The 19,800-nt window shown below is 47.4% G+C and overlaps 1 protein-coding gene across 1 annotated transcript in view; it reads left to right on the forward strand.

Moving 5' to 3' along the window:
- Nucleotides 1-19,800, forward strand: part of Abcc12 (ATP binding cassette subfamily C member 12) — a 69,040-nt gene that overhangs the window by 35,158 nt on the left and 14,082 nt on the right. Inside the window, exons 13-23 of the mRNA XM_020155440.2 lie at nucleotides 163-235; nucleotides 1,616-1,819; nucleotides 5,080-5,214; nucleotides 5,324-5,399; nucleotides 5,483-5,554; nucleotides 9,045-9,134; nucleotides 9,811-9,914; nucleotides 11,703-11,900; nucleotides 12,574-12,800; nucleotides 14,993-15,130; nucleotides 18,691-18,877. Of these exons, the coding sequence (XP_020011029.2) occupies nucleotides 163-235; nucleotides 1,616-1,819; nucleotides 5,080-5,214; nucleotides 5,324-5,399; nucleotides 5,483-5,554; nucleotides 9,045-9,134; nucleotides 9,811-9,914; nucleotides 11,703-11,900; nucleotides 12,574-12,800; nucleotides 14,993-15,130; nucleotides 18,691-18,877 (1,504 nt within the window). The remainder of the gene's footprint in view (nucleotides 1-162; nucleotides 236-1,615; nucleotides 1,820-5,079; nucleotides 5,215-5,323; nucleotides 5,400-5,482; nucleotides 5,555-9,044; nucleotides 9,135-9,810; nucleotides 9,915-11,702; nucleotides 11,901-12,573; nucleotides 12,801-14,992; nucleotides 15,131-18,690; nucleotides 18,878-19,800) is intronic.

The raw sequence follows: 19,800 nt of genomic DNA on the forward strand, positions 1-19,800 counted from the left end.
AGGAGAGATCCAGGAGTCAAGGGAATGCTGCCCTGGGTCTTCAAAGACAAAGCAACTGGCCAGGGAGCCATGATTATTGCACTTGACAGCTCCTCACCTTGTCCTAGTGGGGACAACAGGTGTCTTTCTCCCCACACTGCCTTCTGACCTCTGTGCCCACAGGTATCAGCACACTGTCCGTGTCTGTGGTCTTCAGAAGGACCTGAGTAGCCTTCCTTATGGAGACCTGACTGAGGTGAGCAGAGCTGGGATGGAAGCCCACCCCAGCTTAGGTGGTCTGTTTGCCCAGCTGCCCATGAACCCACATGCAGATGCTCCATCCTTGGTGGGGATCATAATGGTTGTGGCACCAAACCCATTCGTGTTTGGTTCATTGTGGTCACTTCTGGGGAAGTTAGGCTTCTTCACCTCCAGGACCAGCTGTGTCCTCCAGAGCTGGTATCTGGAGTACAGCTGGAGTTTCAGGGGCCCCTTTTTGCCTCATTGACTCTGCCCAGCCTGGGAGTGTGGTGTTATCTCCAAACATTGGCCCTGGGGTGCTTGCCCAAAGTGTTGGCATGATCCTGGTTGAGCCTGTTAACTCAGGTGACACAGGCGAGTCACCATGTCACTCTCCTATCTCCACTGCCTGTTTGGGCCCTTTTCGGTCTTCGCACTTTCCCCATGAGCCCTGAGGAGCTCAGAAAGCTAAAATCTCTGAAGAAAAGACCATCTGAGAGTGCATGGCCTTTTTCTGATGGTGTCCTCAGTCTGCCTATCAGGGAAGCCACCAGCTTTCCTGGCTGGTGTGCTCAGTCCTGGCCTCCCTTTCCAGATTATGCCTTTACCACCCCTACCTGTGTCCACCCACCTCCTAGCCTCCTGGTCTCTGCTCCTGCAGTTGTTACCCACTTTGAGGTCCATCTCCTAATTCACCTCCTCGAGGAGGACTTTCCCAAGCCCATAGCCTCACATTACTCCCAGGATGCTTCTGGGTTGGCACTGGGTGAATTCTGCTTGGTGCCATTTTTTTGTGTATAACTTTCTGCAAAAGTGTGATCTTCCAATAGGTCATTTTTCTTGAGCAGCTTCAAGTGTCTCTAGCACCCAAACAACACCTGAATAGCAGAACACGATGGGGGTGCACCTTGGGCCCAGTAGGATAGAATTCCCTAAAGCAAGAACTCTTGGCTTTACATCCTTTCAATAAAGAGGTACTGAGTATCTATTCTGTGCCCTGCCAGGTGTCAGGCCTTAGGGATATGATAATGAGCACAGGGCTCATTGTCCCTCTGCTCTCATCCATGTCTCCTGTTCACTGATCCATTCTCCGGAGCTTCCTGTGTGATTTCACTTAGTGTTACTGGTCAAGATGTAGCTCCTCCCTGAGAGCAATGCACTGGGCTGGGGATGCCATGAGGCAGGTATCTGTCACTCTGGTGGGAAGAGCTGCTTCCTAGTTGGCACTGCCCACTGGACTTCCTGAGGGAGTGAGAAGTGGAGCTCTTGCCTTCACCTGTGTCTAGCATGGTGGACAAGGAGATACCTAGTCTGTCTGTCTTTGCCCTGAGTCCTGAGGACTGCAGTGAGGCAGGAAGGACTTGATGATGGGGAGTGTCACTGTCTCTGTCTGCAGATTGGGGAGCGGGGTCTCAACCTTTCTGGGGGACAGAGGCAGAGGATCAGCCTGGCCCGCGCTGTCTACTCCAACCGTCAGCTCTACCTGTTGGACGACCCCCTGTCAGCCGTGGATGCCCATGTGGGGAAGCATGTCTTTGAAGAATGCATTAAGAAGACACTCAGGGGGAAGACTGTTGTCCTCGTGACCCACCAGCTGCAGGTGACCAGGACATGCAGGATTCATGAGGTTTCAAGATGAGTGTGGTACCTGAATGTTGACAGCCTTCTCTTCTGTCTAAACCTGCCTTTCACATCCAAGGCATCCTCACCTGGGCAGGCTGCAGATGGCACAGGGGATGTAGGAGACAGTGATGTTTTCCAGAAGCCACTCTGGCTTTCAAGTAGTCCCATGGCCTCCATTAGTTCTGCCTATGGGTTCAGTGGGGCCAAGACCTTTCCTCCACCAGGGAATAAATTGTCCAGGAGCAACTGACCCTCCATGTGGGTGGGCACAAGATCCCTCCTGAGCTCTGGGCCACTGGTGATAAGGAGCAGAGTATCTGGGAATATTCTTCAGACCCCACCTTTCTATTAACAAGGGCTGGACAGGTCTGAGGCAAGGGGCACCTTAACTGAGGATGGTGGGAAGGGATACCCCTTAGATGAGAGGCCCCTATGCTCCAGTCTTTACCCCAAGGGAAAGAGACTGGAGGTCAGGACTTGAGGCTAAGGCTGAGGGTTTGGGGGAGCTCCTCCCTGCTCTAAGCCTGCCCTTTGTGGGGAGGTGTCTCTTTCAGGCTGTGGAACATGAATCTTGCTGAAGAAAGTGACTAGGCTTGTGCTGAGTGAGCTTGAAGATTTGGTAGGGTAGGGACTGTATTTGCTGCACCATCCCACATAAGGGTACTGCATGTCTGTTGGGAATCTAGGATCCTTCACCCTGAGAAGCCAAGGTTCCCCTCTGTCATGTGGTCTCCCTCTCTTCTTGTCATGGGGAGTCCACAGAGATGTACAGTGTGTGTGTGTGTGTGTGTGTGTGTGTGTGTGTGTGTGTGTGTGTGTTGGGGGTGTCTATCTTAGGAGAAGAGATCTGAAGGAATTGCCCTGATCTAGGACACAGCCCACTGGGGCAGGGGGACAGAAGCCTCATCTTCTCTCTCCTGTGGAAAACAGGTTCCACAAAGGCCTGAACTGAGGCATGAGGTAGTCTTCATTTCCTTGCAAGGGTCAAGCTTGATAGGAAGGGGGCAGCAACAAGTGATGCTGCTATGGCTACTGGATGCTGCAGCCAGTATTTAAGGATCTTCTGACAGAGGCCACGGGGACCACCCTGAAAAGGGAGGGATTTCTCACAGACCTGGGAAAGTAGCTTTGCCATCACTGTGGCCCTTCCCCCTAGCCAGCCTTTGTCCAGGGCTAGAATTTGGCCCCAGAATTAGCTCCAAGCATTATAACTTTGTACATGTGGTTCTGCCTGTTTCCTCAGGCTCTGTGCATCCAGGAAGCACTATGCCAGGTGGGTGGACATGAGCTCCTGGTTTCCTAAGTGTCAAGGTAGAGGGGAAGGTCAGATTTATTCTGGGTCCCCAAGTAATGACCTGCCAGGGTGTTACACGTGGTAACCATAGCACTGGCCCATGGATGTCCAGTCCCTGGAGACAAACAGCAGTGGGAGGGCTCTCCTGAGAGGGTGATACGTCACACTTAACAAGTGTGAGTCAGAGTTGTTCCTTCAGGAGTCATAATGGAGCGGTCAGAGCCCCAGCCCTGGTCATCTTTGGAACTCACCAGTGAGCAACATGACCTTAGGCAAGCACTGTCACTTCCCCAGCCTCAGAGTCTACCTTTCTCCAAGGTCATTATAGCTCACTTTTTGTGTGTTAGAAAATGCACAGCCACCAGGTGGCACCAGACTCTTGGCCCAGCCATCCCATCCATTGTGTTGTCAGGGAGGAGGGAATTCAGAGCCTCAGAACTGGAGCCCTTGGGTTTTTCCAGAGAGCATTTCTGTACTGCTTTTCCTTTGGATGCTTCTGAGTGGCTGGGCTGGATGATCGCTCTTCTATTGACTTGAAGAAACAAATGAAATGAGGCCAGTGGCCAGCATCTAATGTCTAACCCTAGTCAGCCTTGTGACAGCTGGCAGAACAAAGCTGCCCAGTATTGCTAGGGTGATCTGGGGATTCCACAGCTGGGGCATAGGCCCTGGCACAGGCAGAAAAGGCTGTGGGACTGTAACAGGCCCTCTGGTACCTCAGAAAATCAGCTGATAAGAAAGCTGCCTGCTTTCTTGAAATACTGGATTGTGGGGTGGGGCGGGGGAGAGAGAGAGAAAGAGAGAGAGAGAGAGAGAGAGAGAGAGAGAGAGCGAGTGAGCTTTGAAAATTAGAAGACCCTGGGCAAAAGTGAGAAGTTGTCTTCTGGAAAAATCCTCTGTCAGGAAGCGTCTCAAGTGGACACTAAGAACCAGGCTGTTACCATCTGGGCTGTCTGGGGAAGTGGACAGGCAGCCGGACAGTTATTCAGAGGGAGGCATAAAGGCCAGAACTGTCTGAGCTGTAAGAACTGCTGTCCTTTAACCTTTTGGGCACTGCCCCACCCCTGTCTGGTGCACAATGACCAAATGCAGCTTCTTTTAGGCTTCTAATCGAGAGCATCCAAGGTTAACTTGACCTTGGATGGACACTGTTGTATAAGAAGAGGCCTCTGGTCCCTACTGCTTCTTTAGATAGAGCCATCTTCAATCTCTAGGAGGGGCCTTCCTGCCTTGATGGGTTGATCTTATGGGGAGAGCTCTGTCTAATTTCCAAATGACAGGAAGCCCCTCTTAACAGAACACTTTGATCACAGGAGTGGTGTGGAAATGAAGGTAATTCAAATGAGAAAAACGGGTGCTTTGGGCAAAATGGGGCATGCCCACATTATTGTCAGGCCTAGGAGTGTGGCCTGTGCACATGGCCTTCTTCTCCTAAGCTCAGTGGAGTGCCAAGTGACCTTGTAATGCTATCAAGAAGATGGGGGAGGGAAGGAGAGAGAGATCGTCTTTCCTCTCTACCCAATTTTGGCTGCAGTGACTGTTGACTTCATTTTCCAAATGTCCACCATCACATATCTTTGTAGGGCAGCTCATTTAGGGAACAGAAGCAAAGGGAGACTTACTGCAACAGCCCAAAGCTGGCTTTTGTGTACAGAAGATGACAAGAACTAGATCACTGATTCTCATCTGGTCCCCTGGGGGCATTTGGCAATGTTTGGAGACATTTTGGCTTGTCACAACTTGCTACTGGCATCCAGTGGATAGAGACCTGAGAGACTGTTAAATATCCTACACTGCACTGGGCAGCCCCACAACAAGGAATTATTTGGTCCCTAATGTCAATAGTGCTAAGATCAAGCCCGGGACACGGAGTTTGGTTTGGGCTCTTGTTTCCCTGCCTCCAAGACAGAAGTTCATTGTAGATCACATTACTGTCTCTGCAGTTCTTGGAGTACTGTGATGAAGTGATTTTGTTAGAAGATGGAGAGATTTGTGAAAAGGGGACCCACAAGGAGTTAATGGAGGAGAGAGGACGTTATGCAAAGCTGATTTATAATCTCCGAGGGTTGCAGTTCAAGGTAATGCTCTATGTACCTGGCTGGGGGATGCCAGAGCCTCCTCTTGTGATTTCCTACCTGGAAGAAGTTCTGTCATTTAGCTTTCAGAAGGAATTTCATTTTTCTTCAGGACCCTGAGCACATTTACAATGCAGCCATGGTGGAAGCCCTGAAGGAGAGCTCTGCTGAGAGAGATGAAGAGGCTGGTACAGTCACACTTACAGTCCCACCTCTCCTACTGCTCCTAGCTCAGGAATGGACACAGAGCTCTCTTTATTTCTCACCCTAGTTTTGGCTCCAGGAGCTCCAGGAGTTGAAGGAAAAGAATCTGAAGCAGTTTCAGAACTTGGAGACATGAAAGGTATTTACTGTTCTTTCCCTTGGTTACATATCCTCAGGATATGCTGGGCATCTATGGTTTGGATAGAAAAGCATGGGCATGGTGGATGTCATTTTGGGCAGCTAGAATTGTACAGGGCACTGTAGTGTAACACTTGTGATAACTGATCTTGATTGCAACCTGATTACATTGAAGGACTCCTAGGACATTAGGAAAACACACTCTGGGTATGTCTATGGGTGTTTCTAGAGAAGATTCACTAAGGGAGAGACCCTGTTCTGAATGTGGGCAGCCCCATCCATAGGCTGGCCCAGATGGACTAAAAAGGGGAAAAAGGGATACCCTCTAGCATAATCTCTCTCTCTTTCCCTCCTTCATGGCCATCATGATGGGAGCTGCTCTGCCATGCTTTCCTTGCCACAAAGGATGGAAAAACTCTGAAACTGTGAGCCAAAATAAATCTTTCCTCCCTTAAGTTGTTTCTCCCAGCTATTTGGTCACAGAGATGAAAAGTCTGACTAACACAGAGCTTGAGTCCAAATTCTAGCTCTACCACTGGCTAGTGTTGTGACTTTGAGCAAGATACTCAACCACTCTAAACCTTAGTTTCTTAATACATAAAATGGGAAAAGAGCAGAAACAACTTCACAGATTCCTGCAAGATTAAATGAGACACTACATAAAGTGATTAGCACAGTGACCTTCAATAGTTATTATTATCAAAGTGCAATGCCCAGGATTTAACTAGAGACAAAAGCAAGCACAAAAGTGAGGAAACAGGGACAGGCTTGAGGTGGGATAAGGTGATTTATTCGTTCAAGAAATAGCACTGGACTGTGTGCTGGTTTTAAGCTAGGCAGGGAGAGAAAGAAGAGAGACCCATGTTCTTGAGGTCTTATATTTTAGTGGGTATCACAAGCAAGTGGTTAGCTGTGGGAAACTGTGATAGGGTAAAGGGGAGTTGAGGTGGGAGTAACAAACAGGCCAGGGAGAGCTTCCCAGTGGGGGCACCTTTGGGCTGATCCTCAAAGGCTTTGCTAGGGATGCTAAGGTGAGAGGATCAGAGAGGAATAGAGGGCTTAAAGTTGCAGGCAGAATCATCCAAGAAGTTAGGGAGGAGAAATGAGCCTGGTGAGGGCCAGACTTCTTAGACTGCTGCCTTCCATCTGTCAGTCATTCCTCATTCCCTGAGCACCAAGTCTGTAACCTGCCCTGTGCCAGACTCTAACAGGGCAGGAGTCACAATTCCTCAAAATGCCCACAGTAGGGTGGCTTTTTAGATTAGAGTCCTGATCCTCACAAATGTGTAGCTGACAAAAACAAAAAACAAAAACAAACTTTACATTTGGCTAGATTATAGATAGGGCACACCTGTAATCTCAGTACTCAGGCTGAGGCGGGCAGGTCATGAGTTTGAGACCAACCTGAGCTATGTAGCAAGTTCAAGTCCAGCCTGGGCTAGATGGCGAGACCCTGTCTCAAAAAAAAACAAAAAAAGCAAGCAAACTTAATGCATTTCATCAAATTTAGGATCCCATCCATTTTTTAAGCCCAGTCATTTTATGTACCACTTAGAAAAATGTCTCTACCAATTAAATGACACTGCCTACTATGGGATAGAAGGCATATCCAGATTTCAGGAATGTTAAACTATGAAGGGAATGGGTAGCATTTGGCACCAAGAGTGTTGCTTGTGACATGTATGCAAGCACATTTGCAAAGACAACTTATTTTTACTGCTTTGAAGGCTTCCTGAGCTGAAGGGAAGTACCCGGATGTGTCTTCTGTGCTTTTCAGGGAAAAGTCCAGGCTGCCCAGGATTGGGGATCTGTGGCAAGAGTAATCCCTACTCCTCATGTCCTCACCACCCACCCTCTTCAGGAGAGGAAAATGAAATTGCGAAATGTCACTTTGGAGAGAGACCCCATCCTCCAGGATAAAACACGGGGCTCCTCAATTCTTTGAAAGCTGTAGGAAGGGAAGAAGCTTACACACTAGTCAAAGGCAGCACTGCCTGCCTCGCCTGGCACCTGAGCGATTTCTAAAACACAGTGAAGGCCAAAAGGGTACCAGCAACCCTCCTGGCAGGATGCAGAGGGATTGACCAAGGGGTTCCTTGAGCACCCTAGGATATGGTTCATTAGGCTCTGCCCACATGCCAGCATCTCCCTCATTCTGCAGCCCATGAGGGAGACACAATAAGCGAACATCCAGCTGAACATTTTCAAAGAAGCACACAGATTCCCAGGCAGAGAATATAATGGTGGCTGTGCTTAGTGGGGTGCCTTTGAGGTGTGAAAGAGTCATGTGTCAGGTGCCCCATTCATCCAGCTCTATTCATCTCTGTTTATCAAAGCCAAGTACAGTGGATGGTTCTGCTTTGGAGCTAGCGTTTTTTTGTGCCTGTCTATGGAGGAGGGAGGAGACAGTATTCAGTATCCATGCTGGTAGCTGCTGTGCCTTGCATTCCTGGAGGGCTTTTCCCTTCACGTTGGTGAGTAGAGAGGCCTTAGACAGCCTTGTGGAGGAGGTCTGGAGCCCACACAGAAGCTGACTTAGGAAGATGTCCCGGGCTTCCTTCTGCATGGTATGGACTCTGAGAAGAATGGCCTCCTTCCTGCTCACCTTGGAGAAGACATTGTGGGTGCTCTGGTCACTTTTCCTGGGGACTCTCTCTGGTAGCTGCAAGTCAAGCTGGGAAATTAACCTCCTGAAGGAGTAGCCCTCCCCCCAATGGCCAAGAGGACTTGACACAAGAAAATCTGAATCCCTCGCTGCATGACAAGAAGCACCGAGCTGTTTGTCTCCACAGACAGGGATACCTCTCTACACAAGCATAAGCTAAGCTCAACTTGCCCATAGGTCTTGCTGGTTTGATGTTGTTCTGCTTACAATAGTAAGAGGAATAGTAAGTTCCCTTTAGCTCCCAAATAAATAAACTGCAGTCACCCCTCAGTATCATCAGAGGACTGGTTCTAGGACCACCCCAGGGATGCTCAGAGCTGGGGTTGCTCAAGGCCCTTATATGAAATGGTGTAAAATTTGTATAAAACCTACATGCATCTTTCCATATACTTTATGTCACCTCTGTTCTACTTATGACACCAAAAATCTGTGTATGTTTAGTATAGATGCAATTCTTTTCAAATATTTTCAACTCAAGATTAGTTAAATCTACAGATGCACAACCCATGGACACCAAGGGCCGATTTTGTATAGATTCATATCTTCTACCTAGGGTCTGCTTTTAGGAGAAAGACCAACACAATTCCTTTAACCCCAGGGCTGGGCAGAGAAGTTACTTAATAGATATTTCTTAGAAGTCACCTATCTTACAGGGCTCTGATGAGGATCAAATAAAATGAGATGAGCAAAAGTGTGTTAGAAACTTGGGAGCACAAGGCAAATAGAAGGAGGGTCATAAGTGCCCTCGGTGGTGGAGTGGTGTGTGCCAGCATCACTGACCTCCCACCCTGGTCAGAAGGCCACAGCTTTATCTTGGTCTCCACAGCTCCTGTGCACCAGCTTGTCCAGTCTGAATCCCCCCGGAAAGGAATTGTGACCTGGAGAACATATCACACGTACATTAAGGCTTCTGGAGGTTTGGTATAAAACAATGGGTTTCTTGACTTCATTTGCGTTTTTAAAATGTGTTCTTAAACTGTTGTGTTCATATTTTGTGATTCCTTTTATCATTACTCTCTTTACACTGGGGCTGTTTATCAATGCTTTTATTTTTCCCTCCTTAAAAGCTAAAGTCTGGTAATACAGTCTTTTAAGTGGAATCATTTTTTATCTACATTAAAGCTGCCAGGCTCTGTTTTATTGGAGCTGAGTGGGCAGCCGCTCTAGCCAGTGATGGTTCTTCTACACATGCTCACTCTGATGGCTATATGCGGTGACCACCACCTCATCACCTGTCACTACACAAGACGCCTGTCTCATGGCCAATCTCTCCCCAACAAGACGGGGTTTTTATCGGTTTGCTTTTAGAGAATTCTGAATCCCTCCTATTAAACTTCACATTGAAGTATTTTTCAATATGATGACAATTGGGACCCATTTTCTAAGCAGATGGAACAGATGTCCTTATTGAGGTGCCAGGGGCCCAATATCCAGACACCTTTAGTTGACCAACTAAAGGTCATTCCCCGGGGGTGGGAGTCCTTTTCTTATGGGCTTTGAATTTCCAAACCTCCAAGGGCTGGGCTTTGAGGGAGGTAGGTATGAGCCTCCTCCCACCTGTAACCCCCTGGGCCTTGCCCCTCCTCTTGCAGGCTACCTTCTGTCCCTCTTCATAGTGTCCCTCTTCCTCCTCATGATGGGCAGCTCCGCCTTCAGCACCTGGTGGCTGGGTCTTTGGCTAGACAAGGGCTCACAGGTGAGTTTCCCTTTAGCAATGTTTTGGAGCCAAAAAGATGCTGAGTGGACTCCAAATGTGGCAACAGCACACATGAGCTCACCTTTGTCTCTTTGCCCCATTCAGGAAGTTGAGGTCAGTTGCTTATGCCACATGATTCAAACTCCCTTTGGTTTTTCATGACAAGCAGGGCATCTGGATGTTTATGTGTTACCTGAAGTTTTAAAAGGATTGACTTAAAAAGACCACACTGGTCAAGTACTCAAGCCTTCACAGGGGAGTGCAGTTTTACAGACTTGGTCCTAAGTTTCTTCTTATGAGGGGCAGGGAGGGACCAGGAGAGGCTAACACAGATTGGTGTCTTCCTTCCTCTGAGGAAAAACTGGTCTCCTGTCATTGACACTGCCTGGAGTTCTGCTTCCCAAAGTCACTTCTGTAGGACTGGACATGGAAGAGTCAAACTCAGTCTGACCACTGGGGGGATTTCCCTGACTCCCAGGGCTCCCATCTCTGCCAGGGCCCCTCCTGGGTAGGACTGATAAGTTTGCTTTCTTTGGAGCTTGTCGTAATCTCTTCCAGCTGTTGGCCAATGATTTCAAAGCTTTTCTGGAGCCCCAGGGAATGCTGTCAGGGTGCCTGCCCATCCTCCAAGAATACATTTTGGTACAGTTTTGTTGCTATGACAACCAAAATAAAAATACATGGGGAGGCTTGGGGAGGGAAGAGGAGAGGCTATTTGGCACAGCTTTCTGAGGCCATTCCCAAAGGAAGAGGCCAGTGGATAGCCTGCCCTATGTAGAAATTGACAGCTATCTCTGGAATGATGTATTCTTCCAAATCCCCATCAGCACCAAGAAGTCCTTTTCTTGGACAGCCCCAGGTGTAGGGTCAAGGTGGAGTGCCTTCTTGCACTCTCAGTGTGCAGCAATGGTGGCAGACCACATGCTCACCCCCATGTGGATGCAACTTAGGGCACAGGAAAGCCTCCTGTTCAAGCTGGGCCTTTCATCAGTTAGCACCCCCAGGAATGCTCTTGTCTCTACCACTGCTCATCTGTCAGCTGCCTGGTTTACATTTCCTCTATTACCGTAATCAGCAGAATGTTATTTAGAAGAAAGACCTTTGCTCCCTAAAGGAACTCTTGACTCCTAGAACAGTCTGGAGAGTTTCTCAGGAGGAGAAAGATGACTTCTCCCTAGAAAAACTGGTACAGTTATGCCCTTTCTCAGGGCAGGATGGGTTCTCCAAGAGCCTCTTGTTCACTAGGCCCCCTGGACTCCAGGTCAGTGTACCAGGACCTTCACAGCTGGCCCTTGGAAAAAAGCAGGGAAAGAGCTGTGGAGCTGGTACATCCCATGGAGAAGGCCTTCCCCCCCACCCCAGTCTCCCTTTAGGGAGGCTACTGCTGGGCAGCTCAGCAATTTGAAGACTGGTCCTTGATTCCCTCTGCTGTCTGGGGTACCTAAGGATTGCTCAGCCAGCATCTTGGAATCCAGGTTTCCTGTTGCTTCTGACCCTTCCAGGCCCAGCATTGTTTCTGGTCTCCTGAGGCACCAGTAGCTTCTGGAATGGCTGACCTGCCCCCGTTCATCTGTTTTCCCAACTGACTGTGCCATGCTCATAAGTCAGGTGCCCTTTGGGAAGGAACCATTGCAAAGCTCAGAAGTCCCCCAAGGGAGATGACTCATTCTTAACAATCATGCTCATTTTTAGTTTCTTCTCTTTGGAAAGATTCTCTGGAATATTCCTCTTCTTCTTAGAGCTTCTCCTGAGGCCAGTTCTTGATCCATCTGTTGTTTCATTCCAAAGATGATCTGTGGACCCCAAGGCAATAAGACCACGTGTGAGGTCGGCGAAGTCCTGGCTGACACTGTGCAGCACATGTACCAGTGGGTGTATGCAGCAAGCATGGCGTCTGTGGTAGTGTTTGGCACCATCAAAGGCTTCACCTTCACCAAGACTGCACTGATGGCATCCTCCTCGCTGCATGACAAAGTGTTTGACAAGGTACTGCCTACAAGATCTGGGGCCTATCCAATTATTCAGTCAACAGGTTTTTCAGAACCCTGTTACATGCCAGGAAAGAGCAGCCCTCCTGGAGCTTTCAGTCAGTCTGTGAAGAGTCTGTCACATGTCTAACTACCAACTGTGAAGACCAATCCCAGGAAGCCATGGCCCTTAGGCTAGGCTGGGGCTGTAGAGATGTGCAAGCCAAGAGGGATAACAGCAAGGGCCTCAAGGTATACTTCCATTCCCCTCTGCCTTCCATTGCTGTAGTGGGCAGCAGCTGTTGGCTGTGAGGTCCCTCGCCAGAGTATACATATATGCTTCACTCTTTGAGGGTAGAGAGACAAAGTGTACCCGGGCTTTTTATTGCCTGAGCCACAAATCCCTCCCTCCTCTAAGAGCAACAGCTCCTCCACCCTGGGGTGCCTCCCATATTTGGGGGGAGGGAGGCAGGCAGACCTGCAGGACACCACCCAGAGGAGAATCTCCCCCATGTTCACTGAGGGTGGCCACAAGAAAGGGGAGCACCCATCCTTTCTCATGGTCACCTTGGACATTGGATTGTAACCTAGGAAAAAGTCAGATCCTGTACTCACAGTCCCAGCCCCAGCAGTGCGGCTGGGTTTACTAACACTTAGGCGGGCTCTATTTGACTCTCTGCTTTTATCCACAGATCTTAAAGAGCCCAATGAGCTTCTTTGACACGACTCCTACTGGCAGATTAATGAACCGTTTTTCCAAAGATATGGACGAGCTAGATGTGAGGCTTCCGTTTCATGCTGAGAACTTTTTGCAACAGTTTTTTATGGTGGTGTTTATTCTTGTGATATTGGCTGCTGTGTTTCCTGCTCTTCTTTTGGTCCTGGCTGGCCTTGCTGTAGTCTTCTTCATTCTTTTACGGTAGGTTTATACACTGCTTTAAAAGGGGAAGTCAACACACACACACACACACACACACACACACACGCACGCTCACACATACACACACAATATGCACAATGGCAGGTGATAATGGAGTGTTTAAAGTCGGCTCAGATAGAAGAAGCCACTGACTTTTAGCACTTATTAAAAGCCAGGTGCTATGCTAAATGCTTTGCATAATCTGGCATTTTAGCCTCATAGAAACCCTGATTGGTGGATATTGATGGGAGGTAAAGTCACTGCTCCCAGGCCAGGAAACTAGTAACCATGGTTATTGTCTGCCAGCTGATATATTCTTAACCATTGGACTCTGCCATTCCTGTCCTTGGGAAGAGAGAGCCCCAGAGCTCAGCCTCTTTGAGCTTTGAGAGACAGCCCCATGCTATCTACAGGTGATGCAGTCAGAGAAAGGCCTGCTTGGCTCTGGGGTGCCTCTAAGGCAGGGCACGCCTACCAGGGGGAAAGCAGGAAGGCAGCAGTGATCCCCGCTTCCTGGGACACAGCTTCCCCACGCCATACCTGGGATGAACAGGTGTTCTTGGCAGATAGCATGGCAGGTATTGGGTGAGGGCAAGGTATTGCAAGTCAGAAAACTTTGTACGAGAGTCCCAGCTCTGCCACAAAACTAGCTGGAACACCTGGGAGAAGTCAGAAATGCTGCAGACCCCAGCTTTCTCGTCTCCAAAATTCATAACCACTAAAAGGTATGACTCACTTGTTTGAGAGGGGTGATGGGGATCAAAAAAGACTAGGTGATGGATTGCTTGTCAATTACAAATGGAATAAAACGTTTGAAACTCAAGAGATTTAGAGTTTGAGTGAGAGTGGACGAGGACCAGGCACGGGCAGCAGTAGTGGCAGCAGAAAAGGTAGACTCTGGGAGGCATTGGAGGGCCATCTACAAGGCAGAGTCGGGCCTGATAAGTGTTGGGTGTTAGGGCGATGGGAGAGACCAAGGATGATCCAGGGTGGGGCTGATGTGCAGAGAGATGCAGGTGGCATGGGGTAGCAGTTTGAGCAGTCACGATTGCATTTTGGTTTTGGATGATTGAGTTCCGTCATCAAGTCTGATGATGGAGCCAGTGGGCAATGGCTGTGTGGGCAGGGATGTGTTGGAGTTGGAGAACCAGACTTGGTACCTGTGTGGGAGCTGGTGTGGCCATCCATGGGACTTAATACCAGTGCCCTGGGAGTTGGGAAGCCAGATTCTCGCTGCAGTACCCTTTAGTGACTCTGAGAAAGGACACATGGCCTTAGTCTCCAAACTCAAATGTTTACTGTGATGATAAAAAAAAAATTCCTGAAATTTATTTACAACGATAAGGCACATTGTGGATGTCTGCATCTCAGATGGATTCCTTGGCTCATTTTCATTTTTGTATCTTCATTTTCTGGCCATTGTTCCTATCTTTTCTCCTATTTATTCTGTTGACTGACTTCATAAAAGCTTTTTTCTCCTCTCCCCTTTCCCTCTGCTTCCTCCTATAAAGACAAGACAGACCAATCTGCCCCTGACTGAATTATCCAAATGTTTCCAACTAACTTGCTTGAGCTCTGAGCTAATGAGGTGTCCCCATTCCCTTTGCTCCCTCTGCTTGGTTTTAGCTAAGAGTCCAGAGGCCACATTAAATTCTCTCATGGCACCCAGCTAACCTACAGGCTCCAGGTCACTGATCTCCAGCTCAGCAGGGTTCCTGGGGCTCCCATGTGCAGGGGGCTACTTCCTGGGAGGGTTTGGTTTTAAAGTCATCTCCTGAGGCTATCATAATATTTGCTCAAAATTACCTTTCAAGATGCCTTTAGAAGGCCACACATAGGCAGTTGACACCAGAATTTCCTCCAACCTGGAACAGATCACTTTTCCTCTGATTGGGCATCAAAAGTGGTCAACTCATGTCCAGGAGCTGCACTGTATAGAACCTCTGGTCTTCAAAGACTAGAACTGCATCTTGTGCTGCACGACATTCCTGCTTCAAGAAGCATGTGGGTCTGAAAGTGTACCACCTTCTCAGAGGCCATCTCTCTCACAACCAGGCAGTACATCTCAGAGAGTTATGGCAGCTGCTCATTCTCCCGTTAGATATCACTGCCTTGGACTTAACTGTCCTGTGTGAGGGTGAGCTCACTGAGACCTGCTCTGGGCTCTCTTGGTCCTCTTGTTTGCTTGGCAGCATTTTCCACCGAGGAGTCCAGGAGCTCAAGCAGGTGGAGAACATCAGCCGCTCACCCTGGTTCTCTCACATCACCTCCTCCATGCAAGGCCTGGGTGTCATCCATGCCTACAACAGGAAGGAGGACTGCATTCACAAGTGAGTCCTGGCCCTGGGTGGGGAGTCTGGGCTGGATTGGGGGGGGCACTGGCAGGACTGGTCAGAGTGTGCTGACATGCAAATTAGCTCACTCAATAATGGCTTCAGTATGTAACTTTATGTTTTATTTTCAACCCTAAAGTGAAAAATGTGTTCAATTCAGGAAAATAAGGGGACACAGAAAATAGAAGAAAAATATCACTCAGGTCCTAACTCCCAGTCTTGTTCATATTTTCATATACGTTGACCATCCCTAATTTGAATATCTGAAATCTGAAATGCTCCAAAATCCAAAACTTTTTGAGTGCTGACGTGACACTGGAAAATTCCACATGACCTCATAAGATGGGCACAGTGACAATATCATATTAAAATCATCTGCAAACTGGTGGTTAACAGTGCATGAAACGCAGATGAACTTCAGACTTGGGTCTCATTCCCACGATGTCTTGTTATACATATGCAAATATGCTAAAGCCTGAAAAATTCCCAAATCTAAAACACTTCCCAGCCCAAGCAATTCAGAGAAGGGATACTCAGCCTGTATTTCTTTCCAGGCTTTTTTTTTTCTTTGTAAAAATTATTAATGAGATTTTCTTTTTAAGTATTTATAATAATTTTTCTATTTTTAAAAAGCTACCATTTTAAATAATACTTTTCATGTTATTACATGTTCTTTGTTAAAATCACTTTTAAAAGCCATATTTCATTTCACTCAGCAGATACACCAATTTCTTTCTTTTAAATCCGGAGGACTAGATTTTTGGTGTTGTCCAGCTCCAAACTTCTAAAATGCCATAGAAAATGTATCAACCACAGAAGGGTCCTTGCAGTAACAAACATCCCTGCATCTTGGAATCTGAGCACAGTAAATGTTTATTCTTCTCCAAGTCACAATTTGATGACGGTCCATGGGCAGAAGGAGGGAATTCTCCACACTCAGACACACAATCTCTTTCCGTCTGGGCTTTTCCATCTCAAAGGCCTTGGGAAGAGAAAGGAAGAAAGGAAGGTAGTGGATCACTGGGGAAATTAAAAAAAAGTTTATTATCATATTATTGTTGTACTGGGGGTACATTATGACATTTACAAAAGTGCTTACTACATCTTAGTTAAATTCACTCTCTCCATCATTCTTCTTTATCTCCCTTCCCTCATTCTTAGAATAGTTTCAACAGGTCTCATTTTTCCATTTTCATACATGAGTATGTAATATTTCCCTGGGGGAAATTTTTATGGCTCAACCTTGGCAAAGATGCACAATATTTCTGCATGCTCATTGGCCAGATTTCAGTCACTTGGGCTCACCTAAGGCTGGGGAATAAAAGTCCAGCTGTGTCCAGAGGAGGGAATCAAAATGGAGTTGGATGAATCCATAGCAAGTCTCTACCACATAGATGCTCTTTCTTTCCTATATTTCCCTTAAAAAGTTAACAGATAGTGGGCATGGTGGTACCCACTCAGGGTCTCACGCTTGCTAGGCAGGCACTTTACCACTTGAGCCACTCTGGCAGCCCATTTTGTGTTTTTGTTTTTTTTTTTTTTTGAGATAGTGTCATGTTTTCTGCCTAGACTGGCCTGTCACTATATATGCTGTCTGCATAGCTTAGATGACAGTGTGCACCTATGCACCCAGTCATTTGTTGAGATGGGGTCTTGCTTAGCCTTCAAACCATGATCCTCCCGATCTTCACCCCCCAAATAGCTAGGATTACAGGCTTAAACCACTGCACTTGGAAAAATAGTTGGTCTCTAATTATTTGTCAAGAGTCCTCAATATAGCAAGAGGAGTCATTTAAAGAAAAAATAAAAGAGTCTTCAAAAGTCTTGATCATGAGGGAAGTCTATGGAGTCAGTCATCGCTTCACTCTGACAAAGAAAACAGATTCAACCTTGGTTTTCACAAAGAACCTCCTCCAAGGTTTCTAAGAGGATCCCAGAGGAAGTTGAGCCTATGTGACCATGTGGTTGCCCCTTTTTTAACACTTTCTTTCCAGAGAGTTTAGGCTTCTGATGCATATTGCATTTGCAAACAAACAGAAACATCATGGTGCTTGGAAGAGTGGAAATGGAAAGGAGGAGGTGTGGCAGAGCCCAAGGTGGTTGGTCACAGGTGCCCCCAGCTGAGTCCTTGCAGGACTTTAAGGACACTGGCGCAGCATGGCCTGGGAACACTCATGGCTGTACCTATGAAGGAATAGTAACTCTGTAGGGTTTGCTCTTGGAAAGACTTTTGTGTTCATCCCAATAATTCCTCCAATAGTTTTGAGGAAGGCCCTTCCCACTAGGTCAGGGTGCTCTCTGGGGCCATGGAACTGATGTCTCTTATGGCTAATGGTTGGCTCAACTGGTTAAAATATCCATCTTGGAGATATTTAAATCACAACTCTCTTTCCTCCCATAGGATTGGTGTGGCAAGGCTGTGTGTGTGTGTGTGAGCGTGCATGTGTGTGTAGTGTGCGTGTTTTGGGGTGGGAGGCAGGTTTGCAGTCAGCAAGCATGGGTAGGTCGGTCTTTTCTTTAATCCCCTTTCCCTTTCCTCTGAGCCTGTTTCTCTGATGCAGGAAACTGGGTAGGGGAACAGGGAGGTCACGTCCTCAGGTGACCGTGCCTCTGGGCTGTTCTCTTCCTTCTGTTGCTCTTGCCCCACGACCCAGCTCACTGAGTTGATGCAATTTAGTAGGGCAGGGCCCCCAAACGACCTGATCCAGGGAGTTTTGCTAGGCAGTGCTGCATCAGTCAGGTTAGCTGGGGTTCCAGCCAGCTCTGCCTGAAGCATCTCCCTGCACTCCTCAGAGGTGGACCCTTTTCTCATGCTGAGGATAGTTGCATCACAGCTGCAGCCAAGATGTCACCCTTATTCCCCACCCTCAGCTTTACACACTTACATCTGGGGAAAAAGGAACCCCAGGATGGGTCTTGCCTCTCTCTTCTGGCTGTGTCATCTCTCTGTGGCTCTGCCCTGTGCTCTCCCTCTACCCATCCTCCAGCAAGCACTGTGGCTCAGTGGACATGTGGCGGGGCACAGGACATCAGCTTCCTCTCCTTGAAAAGACCCCCAATTTCTAAGTGATCTTGAACCTGTATATCTGATGTAAGGAGGGGAACCAGGCAATTACCCTCCCTTTCTGCTCTGCTGTCACAAACACTGACTTCCTAAAGGTGACCCCTCCACAAAAGTCCACCCTTTTTATAGATCAAGGAGCCAAGTGAAGATTCCATGATGTCTCCAAGGGGAGGCTGACTCCCAGATGGGGATCCTTTAAAGTTAGGGTACAAGGTTCTCAGAAGCTTTTGCTCTCAGCTGTGGGCTCTGCTTGCCAGTTCTGGGAAAGACAGAAGAGCCCACTTAGCAGCGTTCTCAACTGCCACATGGGAGTTCTCAAAATAGGTGCAAATCAAAGATGCCTATGGTGGCAGATAGATGTATGCTCATTCTTCTAAGTTACTGTGTAAGAAGGTACTTCACCTTGACTAAAAATTCCCTTTATTTCTCTAGTAGCTTTAATCTTATGAAGCCCAACCTGACCTCTTGTTTTGTTTAATTCTTTCAATTTGAGGTTTAAGATGCTCAATGATGAAAACTCCAGCCACCTCCTGTACTTCAACTGCGCTCTCAGATGGTTTGCTCTAAGAATGGACGTGCTCATGAACATTGTCACCTTCATAGTGGCCTTGTTGGTGACCCTGAGTTTCTCCTCAATCAGTGCTTCATCCAAAGGCTTGTCATTGTCTTACATCATCCAGGTGACATTTGGTGCAAGGTTGGGCGTGGCTATCAGGGAGGGTGCTTTTGGATGGAAGTAACAGAAAAATCAACTCAAAAAGATTTAAACAATAAAGAGAGCCTAAGTGGCTCACATCATTAAAATTTGGCAGTTGTGTGGGCTTCAGGCACAGTTGGATCATGGCTCTTGGCTTTGTCCTTGTCCTGTGATGGCTTCCCTTATAGTGTGCAATGGTAACCAATAGTCTCTGAAGTCTACAGCAGGAAGAAAGCAAGGAAAAGCAGCCTATCTTAGCCACTGAACCAAAAAGTCTAAGCTTTGCTCCTCCAGGGTTACTTTAGGCATCCCAGAGTGAATTAGTGGCTTTATGAGGTTAGGGTGATTGATGTAGGCTAAGAGGTGAAGTTAACCTCCACCAAGTCACACAGCTGCTCCACAATGGGAGGAGTGAAATGAATACTGGAGAGGCTACCGCATTGTCTATGACAAGTAATTACTCACTTCTTGGTTGCTTGGGTTTTTTCCTTTTGAATAATAATGAGCAGTAAACCCATGACATTCACTGGATTTCAAGTACTGTTCTTCACCTAAGTGAGTTCATTTACTCCCCAGCAAAAGCCCTGTGACACTACTAGAAGTCCCATTTTGCAGATGAGAACACTGAGACAGAAAAATTTGGCAAAGCTCACTCATCTGTGATGTGAGAGCTGTGATTTGAAGCTAGTGTTGGTCTGGTTTCCCTTGATATTTACATTTTCTCTTTGAAAACATTTCCAATGAAGTTCTTGGCTGTGGTGCTCTGAAATTCCAAGACAAGGTGTTTTGAGAGTTGATCTTTTAAAATATATTCTGTTAGATTCTATTGGTTCTTTTAGATGGAAGTCAAATCTCACTTTCAACTCAGAAAAAAATTCTTTTTCTCTTCATTTTGACAATTTCCTC

This window comes from Castor canadensis, chromosome 15 (genome assembly GCF_047511655.1).
Source record: "Castor canadensis chromosome 15, mCasCan1.hap1v2, whole genome shotgun sequence".
NCBI lineage: Eukaryota > Metazoa > Chordata > Mammalia > Rodentia > Castoridae > Castor > Castor canadensis.